Genomic DNA, 18,940 nt, shown 5'->3' on the forward strand with positions numbered 1-18,940 from the left:
CAAATTGTTGGAGTTGCTCTTAAGCCATACTCAAAATATTTTTGTTTAATTTTTTTTGGTAAATATAAATATCTATTCATAAGAAATGCTTCAAATATTTAAAATTCTAGTAATCGCTATTAATCTTTATTACAAGATAGATGTTTTATAATAATGAATTAAACAATAAATATGCATTATTACATTAACATTAATTCAGTTTGTTGCCAAATTTAATTTCAATTTATTAAATAAATGTTATATATAAGCTCGAATCATCATGCCAGCCGGGAGGAGTGTGTGTATCAACACTCGACAACACAATGTCGGCGAATATATAATTGTATTATATATATGTTGTCTGTATTTGATTTAGCCGGTACTGTACACAGACTAATTATAATATTTTTGTAATTTTATAATTTTATAAAAATAAATTATAAAAATAATAATCAAATATTATTGGGATTTTGAAAGTTAAAATATTTATTTTGTATATATTATATTATTGAAGGATTCAGAATTTAGACAGTTAAAATCTTAAATGGTCCTTCGTTGCGTGGTGCAAAGTTTATAGGAAAGTGGGAGTTTTGAATAGTATTGGTGTATGGAGATGATTTGGTATTTTTTAATATATATATTTTTAATTATTTCTTGATTTAATATTTTTTTGGTATATTATAATTTGAATTGTTAAAATTAATGTCGTAAGTGTTTGATTCCCTAAAAAAATGTAAAAAAGAAGTTGGATGATATTAGAAATTTAGTTTGGATAAGAGCTCGTAAAGTTTATAATTATATTAGATACATAATTTAATTTTTTAATTAAATTATATGGAAAGTGTTAACATACTTTTTGAAAGATGTTAACTAACCCACCAAACGAAACCATGTTTCGCTTATAATAATATAGTATAGATTAGGTACCCCGATGATCATTATATACCAATTTTTTTAAAAATAATTTTTACTCAAACGTGAATTTGTTAAAATAAAAATTGTGAGAATTGATAATTTTCGTAATTAAAATTAGTAATTTTATAAAAATTAAAAATTTTAATTTAAACAAAATTATCAATTAACCAAATTTTAGATTTTTCAAAAAATCACCAATTTTAATTTGGCCTACTACTAAACCCATTTTTTTATTAAAAAAAATAAAGAACGCTCATACAGTCATACTCAATATGTAGCGACTTTGATAGTAGGGTCATGTTCCTGACAATCATGTGTTAGGGAACCTTTAACCAACACATCACTTCGTGGTCGTTGGATGAACAATCCAACGGCCAGGATTAAAAAAAAAAATCGACCTTCCGCGCTTTTTTTTCCGCGGACTGCTACCTTTCCGCGATTTTTTTGCGCGGAACCTCTTTCCCTTCCGCGGATAATATTAGCGGGACGACTGTACTTGCAGTTTATAACCCTAAAACGATCGCACTGTCCTTTTTGTGCAGCATTTGTCAAATTGCAGAGAAAATTTGGGGGAATTCTTAATTTTGTTCATCCTTAATCACTAATTACATTTGGTAAGTTCAATTTCTTGCTTTTTTCTTGTTGTAGTTATGGATAAGATGTTTGCTAGGTTTCAAGGTAGAAAAGCTTTGTAAAAAAGTGATAATGTTGTAAATAGTGAGGTTGTTGATATTAGTGGTAGTTGCTTACGTGATGATAATGTAAATTATGTTAACCTCGTTGATGTAAATTATGTTAACCTCGTTGATGATTGCGATGAAGATGTTTATGTTAGTGAACATAGATTTGAAAATGAAGATTTGTATGAAAATAGTGAGTTTATGCATGAGAGTAGGGATAAGAGTGTTGTTGGGGAAGAAGATATTGTAATTCCTTTCTTGAGTCAAAATTTTCCTAATTTGGTAGCCACCGAAAATGTAATTAGGGCCTACGCTTTGAAAAACGGGTTTGCAATTAAAATCCAAAATACACAAAGGCGTGTGGACAAAACAATATATGCCCGTACTTATATTTGTAATTTAGCGGGAGAAAACCGCGATAAAAAACCCGTAGAGGATGAAGAAGTTTTGATAGGAAGTGTCAGTAGTGAGAAGAAGAAAAGGCGTAGAGATAAATTTCCTAGAAGTGGATGTAAGTTTAGGATCTATGTGATTAATAGGCGAAATACAAGGCATTGGGAGATAACATCGTTAGAGTTAAATCACAATCACGATGTTATATCGCCTTCTAAGATGAATTTGATTAAAAGGGAGCGACATGTAACCGACGCCCAAAAGAATTTAATTATGAGTTTACATGTTTCGGGTATTGCGCCTAGACAACAAATGAATATATTTGGAAAAATGCACGGAGGAGAGGAGCAAGTAGGGTTTCATGCCCAACACTTGAGAAATGTCCTGCGAGATTTTAGAAAAGATAATTTGGGTGTGAATGATGCGCAAGCGGGCTTGGATTTGTTACATAGGTTAGAAGAGGAAAGTGGATGAATTTTTTTTATTCGGACTCTAATTGATGAAGAAGGAAGATTGAAGTGTCTTTTATGGGTTGACCCCCGGTCGTTGTTGGCCTATAAAAATTTTGGTGATGTGGTTGCATTCGATACAACATATCGAACAAATAGGTATGTTATGCCATTTGTACCGTTCACCGGGGTGAATCATCACTATCAATCGGTTCTCTTTGGATTTGCACTAATGCGTGATGAATTGATGGCTACATTTGAGTGGGTTTTGGGTACTTGGTTAGAGGCCGTTGAAGGAAAAGCACCTTTGGCTATTATCACCGATCAAGATCAAGGGATGGCGGGGGCAATTCAATCTCAACTACCGAACACGACACATTTGTTGTGTTCGTGGCACATTAGTAACAAATTTCCGGAGAAGCTCTCAAGAGAAATTTAAAGGTGACTTCAACAATTGCATATATCACTAGTTGACCGAAGAAATTTTTGAGGATATGTGTAAAACATTGATCTTGAAGTACAAGTTGGAGGATAATACATGATTGCAAGGCTTGTATAATTTGAAGCATAAGTGGATCGATTCTTATACACGTAACATTTTTTCCACGGGTCAAAAAATAACTTCAAGAAGTGAAGGAATGAATGCCTTTTTTATGCTTATGTAGGGTCTTGCACGGGGTTGAAAGAATTTGTTGAGGGTGCACAAAAAGCGTTAGAAAAACAATTTATGCGTGAGAAAGAAGAGGATTATAATACACGTTATAAAATTCGTTGCATGCGACTGAAGATTTCCTTGGAGCAACATGCCGCTTCCATTTATACGAAAGAGATGTTCAAAAAATTTCAAGACCAATTGGTTGAGGCCGCAAAGTACTTTGTGGAGAAGGATAGAGACCGTTCCTTAGAAGATGTGGAAGATACGTACTACAAATGTTATCGACCATTAATGGTTGAGTCTAATAGAACCACTTATCTCGTTACCTTCAACAAGTTGTCATTTCGGGGTTCTTGCATATGTAAAATGTTTTAGCATTCGGCATGTCGTGTCGTCATATTATTGTCGTGTTGACAAAGAGGTGTGTGGCTGAATTACCGGAACATTTTGTGAAACGGAGGTGGACTAGGGATCCTAATAGAGTTGATGGTGTGTTTCCATATCACATGCCCGGAGATGATGCCCCATCCCATGATTTGACTCCAACGGAAAGATTTAATCACATGACTTTACTCACTATGGGGTTTAGTCATAGTTGCATGGCGTCGAAGGAACATTATGAATATGCCGTGAAAGTTATTAATCGAGAGACCGAAATTATTTAGAAAATGCCCGTGCATGGGGTGGAAGGTGTTGGAATTGAATTTGATACCAAAATTACTCAAGAAAGTGGAGAGAAGTTGCATGAAACTATTCTTGACCCCATTGTTTTGAAAACCAAAGGACGCAAAAAAGAGCACCGAATTAAAAGTCTCGTTGAGGAACTTGCAAAGAAAAAAAGGAAATGCGGACATTGCAACATTGAGGGACATGATGCTAGAAAACGTTTAGTGAAATTGGAAGAATTGAGAAAAAGTCAAAGTGACCAATTGTAATTCAAATTGTATATAACAATCTCTTATATATTGTTTTGTCGTGCTTTTAGTAGTTTCACCTCATTTTGCTAACATGCATTTGTTCCACCTTATTTTGCTGACATGCATTTGTTCTTGTTATATGTAGGTGAAATGGCCAATACTTCAGATGACGAGTCGGTGTCTCACGTTAGCAACACATTCTCGGACTCGGACTCCGAATTCGAGGATTTTATGTCACGAACATTTAGCGAGTTGGATGTAATCGCTCGTGAATGGAGCGAGGAACTAGCACAGTTTAATAAAGGACCTCCCCTAGTGGAGGTTGAAGACCCGGAGTTGCACCTTCCAGAAGAAGAGGCATACCATTCAAGGTTTTGGGCCAAAGCATACCACTGGTTAACCCTTCCTTGCATGTTTGTAAGAGTTTGGAGCAATGTGCTGCCTTACTTTCTCCCGTTTTTGAACTTGGGTAAGGAGTCCCCCGATGGCCCTTGGAGACTGTCCGAATGGGATGGCGGTAAAATTGTGAAATGTGATAGAATCACGGCCATACATAAGTTGAAGCCTCGTGAGGGTGCCACCCGGGACCAAGTACACATTGATCACGTCAAGGGTTGGGTGTCCCACTTACGTGGTGACGATACCACTGCATGGGCTTGGAGGCGTGCACCATGGTGCAAATTCACTCTCTACGACGGGTCAAGCACCATTCCCGTCACAATATGGAATAATCACGAGACCCATGTCGAAGTCACTGAAGGTGTGCTCCGCGAAGGATGTGTTGTTGTGCTCTATTGGGTTACATGCATTGTCAGGGACGACCCCCCCCCCCGGGGTCTCAACGCACCGACTATTGGGCGGCTTCTCTATCTTTTTAGAGATATTTAGTTAGTTAGGGTAATTCATACGAGAATTCCCTTTGTTTAAGTATTTTGTTGTATTTCGATGTAATTTTGTCAAAGTAGACAAGTTATGCACTTATTTGGATTTGAATTGCGACAATTATGTAATTTCTAATTTGTCATTGATCCATTACTTGAAAACATATTATGTCGAAATACAACTCTTTTAATGTGATATGAAATAGAATGCACATTTATTTTGTAATATTTATGCTTGTCATGCATGAGAATTTACATGCAAAGTTGGAAAAATGACCATATGCTAGTCATTATAGTCAAGTAATTCTTAAATTTTGGAAATCATAAAAAACGATGTTCTAATCAACATTTTATTGCATAATGCAGTTCATATAGTTGAAATACATCATTATTTTATAGATTTCACATAAAATAGGGGATAAAAATTTCAGAATCTTTATGTCCTTTCTGCGGAAAATAACTGCGGAAGGCATTAACCCTTCCGCGGTTATTTTCCGCGGAAAGGACATAAAGTTTTTTGGAAATGTGCCTTCTGTAAAGGCACCATCCCACCTGTTTTATAGGATACCAACTAAACAACCAACAGTATATGCACAGTTAAACAACAACAACCTGTAAATTATAAAAAAAAATCGCCAAATTTAGGCACCCCTCCAAATATGGGCCAAATCGCCAAAAATTTACAAAACCTCAAATTTTGTAATTTCTCCGAACCTTTTAAAATTTGCACACAAGTGCATCGGGGCCATTATATATACAAATCAATAAAAAATAGAAACAAAAAAACTAAATAAAGGGACGGGAAGGGACACGGTCGATAAACGACCGATATAAACGAAAAAAGTTTCAATTGTCATTAAACCAAATAAAGGGAACGCGATGATGTTCGGATGTAACGAAACAAGTTCAACTACACTACACAAGCATAAGATTAAGTCACAAGTTAAACTAAACTACACAACTAGACGAATGACTTAACTACTACTTTTTCCGGCTACCCTCTCCATCTTTTACCTCATGCGATGTGTTGGTATGGGTTTAGCCATCCCTCTTTGAACTCCTTCGCAATCCTATAACGAAAGGTCTCCACGTCCGAGGTCATATATCTGCAAGGTATAGTCCATATATTTGCACACGTACACACCGCAATCTGAGTAGTTATCTTGTTTAGGCATTGCATCCCAAACATGAACTAAAGGCTCTTCATCTGGGAAATTTCTATTCTTCCCAACATAACCAAGCATACCTATAACAACTCTAACCTAACACACAAGAAAAAACAACATTAGTTCACGAAAGTAATAAGAAAAGATTTAGAAATTACAATATAAGGTGTCGTCGAGGAATTATTACCACACACTATTCCTCTTCGGGATATTTAGCGTTGTAGTTCATAGGATCAAGTACCATCACGCCCCATTGATTCACTGTATACCATGAGAATCCAATGGTTCTGGTTCACGTTCGCGGGAAGAAATATGTAGTCCACCTGGTTAATTGGTGGACCTACCCCACAACTCGCCCAATTAAGAAAGAAATGAAAGGTCCTTGTAGAATAGGGACGTGAGTAGTCCACTTTCTTTGCCAACTCCATAAAAAGTGGATCCATGAAGTAGTATGAAGGCATCCTCGGATACACCCCCGCGGCAGCTATGGCCTCCTCATGATCACGCAACAACCACTGCAAGAAACAGGTTATACCATAAATGAAATAAAAAGAACAACATAAATGAAAGAAGGTCAAAGATTATACCATGTAGGCATATATGATCATATCATCTAGCCATCCTTTGGGTTCTAAACTATGCATAACACTTGTGTCTAAGGTCCACTTAAGATCGTGTTTAATAGGACCACCCCCGGGCAAACCACCCCATCCCCAATCCCTCCTAATAGCGTCCATCCTCTCCCACTTTAGTCTCTTATTTATCTCCCATTTATCCTCTACAGGGCGGCGGATATCCATCTTCTCAGCCCTCGAAGATGACCCTGCTGCAAATACAGATGCCTGTGTCGGGCCCTGTGACACCTGCTGAGACGCATGTGTCATGTCAATTACATCGGCCACTCGAGTCTCTCCAACTGTAGTCCTCATCGCCTCGGGAGAAAGATAAACATGCTGGAACACTGGAGCCATATATGTCGAACCTCTAACATCCTGCATGAATCGACAATACGACTCGAGAAACATAGGGGCAATCCTCCCAAACTCCTGCTCATACTCAGGGGGAATGCTACTATCCATATCTTGCAGACATGCCAACCACTTCTGTATCTGCAAAATACATTTATGGCATATAATCAGATGTTACTACAATGCAAAGGAGAAAATAATTCTAAAAAATATCGGGGAAACAATTATTAACAAACTTACAAGGTCAAATGTCTGGGAGTTGTTAAACAACTCCCGGGTGCTGTACTGTGGCTCTGGCAATGGCTGTGGCTTCCCAACACGCATCCGTGCAATGCCTGAGTACCACTACATGTAGCCTGTGTCATTCACTGTATCTGACTGATGAGCAACTCCAACCTCGGGGTGCTGACTAAAATGGGTCCACTCACCAATCTCAGCAAACCATATACCCCGCCAGTCATGGGGATTAAACGGAATCATAGGCTTCCTATACTCTGTCATGTTAACAGGTGACCGTGGAATACCCTATCTGAACCCGAACTGTCTCATCACTCTATCAGAATGCTGATACTCAACAACATCATAGCATAGCACTGGAATCTTGGCAAGACCAAATAAATGAGCCTCTCAATCCTCAGCCGATATATCATGATCCCTATCTGAATCATCCTCCACCTCGTGAAAGTGGGCATATGGCATCCACACCACAATATCAGATGCAACTCCATCAAACTCCCCTCTATAATGTGGCAAACTATAATGAGGCGCCAATCGACTATCACGCCTACCTATAGCCCGTTTCCTCTTAAGAACAATCCCAGTCCCAGGAATATCCTCATCCATAGGATCATCAGGAACAACATCAGCCTGCACCTTACCCTTCCCTCCCTTTCCCCTACCCTTACCCCTAACCTCCTTCACCTCCATCACCTTTTTCCCCCTAACCTCCTTCCCCTGCTTTCCTTTCACCTCCTTCCCCTTCACCTCATTTCCCTTCTTCCCCTCCTTCCCCTTAGGCTCCTCCTCCGCCTCCTCCTCGGCCTCCTCCTCCTCATCAACAACCTCATCAACCGGCCTAGCCCAGGACTCAGCAACTGGATATGAATCCCTGATAGGATCAGGAAGAGGTCTCCCAATCAAGAACCGCTCATATGCCCACAACTGCAACAACCACGTACAACATGCAATCCTCTTGGCCCTTTTCTGTACTGTATGCTCGAGCCCCCTATACAGATATGAAAGAACCGCAGAACCCCAAGACCATCTCTGCACACCCGTAAGATAGCGGAGGTGTCCAATATACTTCGGGTGCACCACATTCCTACTACTGGTGGGAAATAGAACAGAACCAACAACCAAGAGCAAGTATGCTTGTGTGTGGATAACAATCCTCCTCGGATCAGGACCCAGATCTGCCCTCCCATATCTCTGATACAACCATATATACTTTATGTCGGCTCTGGCCCATGCCACCTTCACCTCGTCTTCATCCAACGGCTCAAACCAGTGTCTCGAAAAATATGCCAAACCACTATCCAGACCGTCCCCAACTAACGTATGTCCAGCAACCGGTAAACCCAAGATATAACCAACATCCTCCAAAGTCACTGTCATTTCCCCTGTCTCACGAAGAAGGTGTTGGTCTCGGGACGCCACCTCTCCATAAGTGCCGTGACAAGCCTAGCATCATTCTGTAAAACCACACCCGGATTTGCAAACACACCAAAACCAATGCTATGCAACAAGTCCATCTGTGCATCAGACAAAACCCACATACACATGTTCCTGTTCCCACAATAACACTCCAAAGGACCCCGCTCATGTCCCTCCCAAACATCCGAACTCACATGATAGAAGTTATTAAAGATATTGTCATGACTAACTGGACCCGGCAATATGTTATCCATCCTGAAACAATAAACATGAAAATAATTTAATAAACATGAAAACAGTTCATGTATGCATAAGTTATTCCAATTATATAAGCACAACTATGAATACAAATACAAAACCGCAACACAAAAACTCTAATTCTAGAAATCTCAAACAATATCATACACCAATTCTATAAATTCAATACCGCAATGCAAAAATTCTATACTCGCAACATCCACTAGCAACATCCACTCGCAATTATCCAACTCGCAACATCAATACACTTAAACACGACTAGGGGATAGTCACAGTCCAACCAATAGTATAATATTTGTTCCTCAGCCAGGGAATTCATAGGTTGTCATATATACACGATCATATATACACTTAAACACGATCAAAATTCAAAATCCACGATCATATATACACTTAAACACAATCAAAATTCAAAATTCAAAAACACAGTCGAATATATAGACAATCACAGTCGAATATATACAATTAAATGCAGTCGAATATATACACAATCACAGTCATACATACAATTATATGTAGAACCCTAGAATCTGAGACTGGGAAATTTATACATGCAATTATACATACAAACACATAAATTTGTATGTAGAACGAACCTTAGAGACTGGGAAATCGAAGGAAGCGTGAGATCGCCTTAAAATCATGATGGAACCGCCTTCAAATCGCAAATAGCCTCGCCTGTGTTTATAATTTAGGTCAAAACTGCTAAATGGGTCGTTTCAACCCGTTAAATCAGTTTCCCAGACCTTCCGCGGATATTATACGCGGAAGGTAATTACGGGTAAAAGAGTAATTACTCGTTCCGCACTTATTTTACGCGAAAAGACAGCATTTCACCATTTTTTTACGCGGACAGAGGAATTTTTTTTTAATCCTGGCCGTTGGATTGTTCATCCAACGGCCAGGAAGTGATGTGTTGGTTAACAGTTCCCTGACACATTATTTTCAGGGAACAGGACCCTTGATAGTATGATCATATATCAAAATAATTCACGGGTTAGCATTACCCCATCACCAGGCACAATGCACCAATAATAACAAACATATTAGACTGCGAATGTAACGTGAGCTTGATTAGTTAATCATCTGTGATGATTTACGAATAAAAAATTGGAAATATAGTTCTTTTTTATTGCAATTTTAATATCATCATATTTCTAAACTGTCATGGAATAAAAACCTGAGCGCGTTAGTATTTAATGCTAGGGTTTGTGAGTTTTAAGCTTTAATGGATGCTCTTGCGTTCAGGACTATCCGTCCTTACAAGATGCCTACTGATAGGGTGTGAGCAACCCAGCTAGACCACAATCCAGATATAAGGCAAGACAAACTCAATTGATGGACCAAGACCCCCTCACCCAAAATAGTCAAGTGGGGAGACCTGGTCTCAGAGCCAACCCAGGATCAGGATCACCTCCCAGCCAGGATCAACCCAGGACCAGGATCACCTCCCAGCCAGGATCCAGCCCAATAAGAGTAGACCCGAGGCCCCCCTAAGCGCGAGCATACACTACGACCCAACAGGAAGGGGCACGTGGGCACGTGACGGTGACAGCTATCAACAACTAACATCCCAGATAAACATGACGCGTGTCAGCCTACCGTTGGGGCATCCTAAAGGTGGTCCTTACCTAAACACGTGTATGCAATCTACCCAAGCCAGATGTCCTCCGCCTCCAACAACGAATGACCCTGATCTAAAGGTACCAACCCCTAAAACCTACCTTTGGGCTATATATACCCCAAAGGGAAAGGATTTAGGGGTTAGACACATTTTACACACACACTCTCTTACACACAAGCATATACACACACAACCACCACTTGTCCTATCTATCTTCATCTCCCCTGATCAAGCTCTTACTCTCACACCGGAGGCGCCACAGGGCTCAAACCCCCCTCCGGTGTTATTTTGCAGACACCCCACAACAGCCACACCTCACTTACCGCAAGAAGGTCCAGGCACCGTGTCGGAAGGAGCCGCCCCACTCACCGGAGTTATCATGTGGCGCTAGAAGAAGGGGCCTCTCCATCCTTGGGTCTCGGTGCCCCTGGATTCACATTCATCAGCAAACTCTTAAAAGAGTCCAATTTTCTAACCTGTAAGAACACAAGCAACCATACCCTATCTTAACTATGAATGTTGTTTATCTAAGCCACGTTTGTGTGTGCTCGTTATTTTATGCCACATTTGTGTGAGCTCAGTTTCCCTTATTTTTAAGCCACGTTTATGTATGTTATAGTTAGTTTTGGTCATCTTCAAACCCCAATATGCTTTAGCTTGCATATTATCTTCGTGTTTTAGACCCTGATATACTTGTTCAAACGATATTGTTAGCAGCACCAAGAAAGTTTGTTTGGTGTTATTCTGGATTTTTTTATCCTCAAAAAGCAACCTTAGATCTACATTTTTAGTTTCTAATCTTGGTCAGTTGTTGTTTGTACACTTGAGATAATTGTAAGAACAGGAAAGAGTACGGTTGGAAGACCCTCCGCTAGTACCCAGTCCAGGAACAGGACCACTCTCAGGTTCAAGACCTTGGGGGCGATCGAGAGACCCTCCAGTAGAAACCATTGACACAACATACCCCGGTCATGGAGAGGGTAATAACACCCCAGGACGCAAGGAACCTAACTGAGCTCAATCAATACATGTATACCAATGTTTCAGTGGCCGAGGAGCATATGGCCAACCTAACAAGCAATGAGTTGGCTGAAGCAATCAGGCTCTACAAAGAAGAGCAAGCCCGGGCTCAGATAGAATATGAACAAGAAGATGACCAAGAAGAGTCTGGGGACTCTCCACAATCTAGGAAATCTGTCTTCGACCGAATCGGGGCCAAGGGAAAGAAAAATCAGAAAGAGCAAAGTTAGAAAGAGACAGAAGCAACGAGGAAGAAGAGGTTGGAAGAAATGAGGGAACAGATAAGGAGAGAAGAAGAAGCAAAGCTTGAGTTGAAGATTCAAAAAAGAATGCAGTTAGAAGAGGAGAGGCTCCTAGCTAAGGCCAAGGGCAAGAGAACCTGGAGGGACCACACCCCCGATGACATTTCTGATGATGATGAGGAGGGGCGGAAGGACCTGAAAGATATGATCTACGAACTTCAAAGAAAAATGGAGAAGGACTCTGGAATGGAGATTGGGGAAACTCTTACATCCTTTAGCCATTCTTTAGAGGCCATTCCCCGGTAGATAAACCTCAAGCATTACAATTTTGATTCTTTCGACGGATTGAGGTATCCAGAAGAGCACTTGAATTATTTTGAGCAAATTGCACAAATATACTACTACAACGACTTAACAAAGTCCAGGTTCTTCGCCTCGACTATCAAGGGGGGCTCAGAGGTGGTTTAGCAGGATCCCCTCCCGAAGCATCCAAAACTAGAAAGACTTTCGCGTGGCCTTCCTCAGGAGGTTCTGAGCAAACAAGACACACGAGCTGCACATGTGCCATCTCGAAACTATACGTCGGTATGACAACGAAACTCTCTCTGCCTATATGAGGCGCTTTCAGGAGGCAATAAACAAGATATCAAACTTAGATGAGCGGGAGGCACTAAGCATATTTTGAAGGAACCTGGATTCAGAACACAATGAAAGGTATATCGTAGAGCTGATCAACAAGGAACCAAAGAGCCTAGATGCTTCCTACTCTATGGCAGCCAGATTCATCAAGGAAACAGATGTGCTCCAGGATATGAGGATGGCCCGGAACTGGGGATCCAGGAGCAAGAACTCTGATGACCGACCGAAAGGGGGTTACCATCAGGACAAGAAATTCAAGCAAAGCCAACAAACCCACCAGACCAATGTGGTCCAGAACACTCCAATATTTCAAAGACCGGGTCCTAAGACAAAATCTAAAAGCGACCCTGAGCCAACTAGGCAAGCCAGGGAGCCTAGGAAGTAGCCAGATTGGACCCCACTGAATAGGACCAGGGAGGAAATACTGAAGAAAATCAAAGGCAAGCCATTCTACTACCCACCCAAGCCTATACAAACCCCACCGGAGAGCCGGCCTTACAATAGAAAATGTGATTATCATGAAACGTATGGGCACAAAACCGAGAATTGTCTATCTCTCAAATACTTCATCAAAGATCAAGTCAAGAAGGGTAACCTAAATCCGTATGTCTCCCGGGATACCAATCAGAAAGAAGAAAGATCAAGAAAAAGAAAGAACGTAGTGAATGTAGTCCTATGAGGCTCTCACTCACCCCCCCCCCCCGCAACCCGAACTCATGTGATGAGGTATTCTCTATCCAATCCTACCCGGAGATAGTAATTTTATTCAGCAACAAGGATTATGAAGGGGTCAATCCCAACCATAATGAAGCTTTGGTAGTAACACTTTATATCTTTGACAATGAGGTGAGGAGGATGCTGATAGATAATGGCTCTTCGGTAAACATTCTATTTAAGCATACAGTGGATCGTATGAAGCTAGGGAGTGTGTGATCAAATGAATGTCAGGAAGATCCCCTTTATAGGTTCAGGAATAAGTTGGTCCCGATCCAGGGAACCATAAACATGTCAGTGATATTCAGATCAACTCCAAACCAGGTCACCCATGTGATAAAATTCTATGTGATCAACACTCCCTCATCCTACAACGGAATAATTGTCGCTCAGCTCTAACCAGGATACAAGCGATCACATCTATATCACACCTGAAAAACAAATTCCCAACTCTAACGGGGATGGGAGTAGTTAAAGGAGACTACGAGGTTGCTGAAAGATGCTACAGCCAGGCTATGATCATGGCCAAAACTTACTAAGACAACAAAAGGAAGGCCACAATCCTTCGAAAGCAGCGAAGCATTAAGAAACACCGCCCCCACTCAAGGGATGTTGCAAGAAGAGAACTCCAAGTTATATAATCCAACCTGGATCCAAAAGCAACCAAGCCAGACTCGAAAGATCCAGAAAGTAACCAAGTCATAGTAGAGGTTGAAATGAACCCAGGTCTCAGCCAGGGAAATCCTACTATGCAAGCAACCAGCCCCGAAATAAATGAAGTAAGGGGAAGCAACCAAGAAAAGATGACAAACCAGGGTCAAATCTATATGAAGAAGAATACAAAAGCCCGGATCCAGCAATTGGTATCAAACAAGGATCAAGCCAAGATCGAAGCAGCATTGGAGACGGAAACAATTCTGATCGATGAAAGCAATCATTCTAAGAAGGTAAAGATAGGATCCGGACTTGGAACTATTTTCAGAAGAGATCTGGTGTCATTTCTCCGAAGCTATGCTGATATATTTGCTTGGAGCCCAAGAGACATGCCAGGGCTGCATGAACCCATAGCAATGTATGGCTTGGATGTCAACCCAGGGAGGAAACCAGTTAAACAAAAGAAAAGAAATTTTGCCCTAGAGAGGCAGAAAGCAATAGACGAAGAAGTTGAGAAACTACTCAAAGCTAGGATCATATGTGAAGTTAAGTACCCAGAATGGCTGGCCAACGTGGTGATGGTAAAGAAGCCAAACGGGAAATGGGGAATGTTTGTCAATTACACTAACTTGAATATTACATGCCTAAAGGATCCATACACTCTGCCAAACATTGATCAACTGATAGACGCCACATCTGGGCATGTAATGCTAAGCTTCATGCATGCCTTCTCGGGGTACAACCAGATGAATCTGAAAGATATCCAGAAGACAACATTCAGCACCCACAGGGCAGTCTGTGCCTATGTCATGTTGCCTTTCGGATTGACGAATGCAGGCTCAACCTACCAAATAGCAATGAATAAAATCTTCAAGACCCAGCTTGGAAGAAACCTAGAATCCTATGTTGATGACATGATTGCAAAGTCAACAAGCATCCCAGGTCACATAGAAGATGTAAAAGAATGCTTTGACAATTTAAGGAAATACTCACTAAAGCTGAATCCGGAAAAATGCACATTTGGAGTGGGGGCGGGAAAATTTCTAGGATTCATGATAAGCAACCAGGGAATTAGAGCCAACCCATAAAAGATAAAGGCAATCCAGGAAATGAAACCTCCTAGGACCCAGAAAGATGTCCAGAAACTATAAGGGTCACTAGCAGCACTTGGAAGATTCATCTCAAAGCTAGCTGAGAGATGCCTACCTTTCTTTTACCTATTGAAATGAGCAACCAACAAGTGGGAAGTCAATTGGAACCCGGAATGCCAAAGCGCATTTGAAGAAATAAAAAGATATCTCTCTCAGCCACCAATTTTAACCAAAGCCTAACCCGGGGAGCCCATATTCCTCTACTTATCAGCAGGTGCCCTGGCAGTTGGAGCATCACTGATCAGGGAAGAGAATGGAAAACAACAACCAATCTACTATATAAGCCAAGTACTAAAAGATGCGGAGATTTGATACCTAAGGCTAGAAAAGTTTGTTTTTGCCTTAGTCATAGCATCCAGAAAGCTCAGACATTACTTCCAAGGAAGGGAGATCTGGGTTGTGACTAATCAACCCTAAAGGAAGATAATACACAAGCCAGATGTCTCAGGAAGGCTGGTAAACTGGACAATCGAGCTAAGTCAGTTCAATTTGAGTTTCATTCCAAGAACATCTATCAAAGCCCAGGCACTCGCTGACTTCATCATAAAATGCAACTTTGCGGAAGATGAGCCTAGACCCATGAGCATTGACCCAGAGAGAAGAAATGATCATAACCCGAGAGTCTGGGACCTCAAAGTCGATGGATCTTCAACAAATGAAAGGTCGGGAGCAGGGCTCATTCTAAAGAGCCCAAATGGTTTTATAATTCAAACTGCCATCTCTTTCGGCTTTTCAGCAACAAACAACCAGGCAGAATATGAAGCCCTAATAGCAGGGTTGAAGCTAGCCAAAACCCTCAGGATCTAGGACCTTGGTATCTATAGCGACTCCCAGATTGTAGTCAAGAAAAAAAACGGTGAGTATATAGCCAAAGATCCAGTTTTAGCCAAGTATTAGGCTCTGGTCCAAAGCTACCTTGCCTCAATACCACGAAGTCAAGTCCTATAAATCTGCCAAGAAGAGAATTCAGAGGCCGATAACATGTCCAAGCTGGTTCAGAATTCAACAGACCTAGATTGCTCTGTCTACTTCAAGGAATTACAAAAGCCTAGTATAGAATCTGAAGAAGTCATGGAGATAGACAACAACCCGAATTGGATGACTCATTTCATCAACTACCTGGAAAAGGGAGAACTTCCAGAAGAGAAAGGGAAGGATCAAAGATTAAAAGCTAAGGCAACAAAGTTCTTTCTTGAAGAAGAAATACTCTATCACCGAACCTTCTTCTCACTATCCTGAAATGTGTTGGACCAACGGAAGTAGAATATTGCCTAATGGAAGTCCATGAAGGGATATACGGAGATCATATGTCTATGAAGGCCCTGGATTACAAGATAATAAGGCAAGGTTACTATTGGCTAACAATCCACCAAGATGCAAGTGACTTTGTGAAAAAATGCAAATAGTGCCAGATTTTCAACAACGTATCCTGAATGAGCCCAGTCCTACCCTCATCACTCCTATCTCCAATCCCCATCGATGTTTGGGGGACAGATATCATGGGACCCCTCCCCAGGCTAGAGGAGACCTGAGATACCTACTAGTCTCAATCGACTATATGATTAAGTGGGTGGAAGCAAAGGCAATGAGAACCATAAACCAGCAGGATTGCATAAAATTCATGGATAACATTTTGTTGAGGTTCGGAATCCCAAGAGTCCTGGTATCAGATAATGGGCCACAATTTGTTGGATCAGAGTTCGAATCCTATCTCCAAGAGCGGGGCATCAAGCATAGGAAATCATCAGTAGCATACCCTTAATGCAATGGTCAAGTGGAAGTAACAAACCGGATCCTTCTCCTGGGCATCGAGAAGAGGCTTAGAGAAAGTAAAAACAAGTGGCTAGAAGAATTGCCAAATGTTCTATGGGCCTACAGGACTAGTCCGAGGACAAGCATAGGTGAAACACCATTCAAGCTACCCTACGGAACAGAATCAATGCTACCTATAGAGGTCATCTCCCCTTCCCACCGAGCAATCAACTTCGAAGAAATAGCAAATGAGGGGGGCTCAGAACAAACCTTGAGTTTTTGATGAGATCCGAGACCAGGCTGTAGCAAGAATGGAAAAATACAAGGAGAAGACTAAGGAACACTTCAGCAAAAAGTACAGGGTCAAGAACTTTCAAGTTAGAGACCTAGTACTTCGAGACACAGAAGCCTCGAATCCAACCAATACTGGAAAGCTGATGCCCAGGTGAGAGGGACCTTACAAAGTCAAAGAAGTGTTAAGGCCAGAAACCTACAAGTTGATGAACTTGGATGAATCCGAGATCGCCAACACATGGCACGGACTCAAGCTCAGAAAATTCTATAAATAGAAAAAGCGACCAAAAGCAATAAAAAACTTGTAGCCTAAGGAAAGCAACCAATATATGATTCAAACTCTTGTATGAAAAACATTGCAAATTAATGAAAAATAATTTTCTTGTTTCATCAATCTATTATTTAAGCAATCATTATGAATCAAGCAAACGTCAAACAAGGAATGTAATAATTCCAGGTTTAGATGCAATCACTCCAAGCATATAAGCAACCCGGATATGGATTCATACCCGGGTCTAGACCGACTATAAATCCATACCCGGGTTGGAGGAAACCACCCTGTACTTAGAACATTTTCTAAGTGCAGAACAAAACTAAAAACCAAACAATGGTCCGGATGTGGAATCATAGTCGGATTAAAAGCAAATATCAAAAGCTACTTTAAACCCAGCTGCAAATACATAACCGGGTTAGAAGCAACTGTCTTGTACTTAGAATATTTTCTAGGTACAGACCAAGCAAAAAAGGCAAACAAGCCGGTAGGAATTCATACCCGGATCAAAGCCACTCATTTAAAGCAAACTCCAGCCCGGCTATAAATTCTTACCCTGGTTGGAAGCATCCATCTTCTACTTAGAATAATTTTTAAGTACGAGCCAAGAAAAAAGGGCAAACAGATCCGGGTAGGGGATCATACCCGGACCAAAAGCATCCATTTAAAGCTAGCCTCAACCCGGATATGAACTCATACCCGGGTCATAGGCAAGTACTTATGCTCGGAGTATTTTCTAATTGTAAAGCAACATCAAATAACACCCATCATTTAGGATATGCGTTAATACCAGGATCCAAAGCAAATGTCTGAAATCCATTTCATCCCGGGTATTAACTCACTCCCGGGATGGGGGCAGTTATTTTGTACTCCGTGTATTTCCCAAGTACAAAATAAGCCAGAAAGCAAACAAACCCCGACACGCTTTTATACCCGGATCAAAAGCATAAATAAACTACTTAGAATATTTTCTAAACAAGCGAATTAACCAAGAAACAATCAGATATAAAGCGTTATTCCGGATTGGCCACCAATCCGAGCAAATTCAAATATTACAAATCGTTCAAGAGCAAAGTAAGAAAGACAAATAAAATACCAGAAGGAAACAAATTATATGGGCAAGGCCCGGAAAGCTTGGCATTAGCTTAGAGATGTCTAGATGAAACTGGGACTAGGACCGTCATAAGGTTGCGGCTCCCCCCTGACCCTGTTCAACGGATGCCTTAGCTACCAGAAACTCCTGGATAAAACTCTCCCAGTTGTTCAGGGGGTCCGTCTTGACATGCCTTTCTGCCACGAGCCAGGCCCTACGAACTTCAGAAACCCCGGCTTGAGCGATTTCAAAATCATACTCATAGCTTGCCTTGAATTCGGTAATGATGGCTTCTTTGTTCAGGTTCTCCTTTGCAGCCAGGTCGGCCTTCAGCTTCTCCACCTCCTCGGAAAGACCATCAGCCTGGGCCTTCTCATCCTGAAGCAGCCCCTTCAACCCGGACTCTACAGGCTTGAACCCCTCCCGGGCCTCATCCAGCCCGTCTTTCAGATTATCAGCGCTATCTTTCTCAGCCTTGGTCTTGTTGTTGGCCTCCCGGGCCTCATTGAAGGTGATATTAGAGCAAATAGCTATGGCACTCCCAACCTGAATGAAAACAAAGAAAAACATCG

General features: G+C 41.0%; 1 protein-coding gene across 1 annotated transcript; it reads left to right on the plus strand.

Annotated features, from left to right (window-relative positions):
- Positions 1–2,582: 2,582 nt before the first annotated feature.
- Positions 2,583–3,736, plus strand: LOC141665212 (protein FAR1-RELATED SEQUENCE 3-like). The gene is made up of 3 exons (XM_074471192.1): positions 2,583–2,802; positions 3,082–3,348; positions 3,447–3,736. The coding sequence occupies exons 1-3, from the start codon at positions 2,583–2,585 to the stop codon at positions 3,734–3,736; spliced, it is 777 nt and encodes a 258-aa protein (XP_074327293.1).
- The last annotated feature ends 15,204 nt before the right edge of the window (positions 3,737–18,940 follow it).

This window comes from Apium graveolens, chromosome 6 (assembly GCF_009905375.1).
Source record: "Apium graveolens cultivar Ventura chromosome 6, ASM990537v1, whole genome shotgun sequence".
In the NCBI taxonomy this organism is placed as follows: domain Eukaryota; kingdom Viridiplantae; phylum Streptophyta; class Magnoliopsida; order Apiales; family Apiaceae; genus Apium; species Apium graveolens.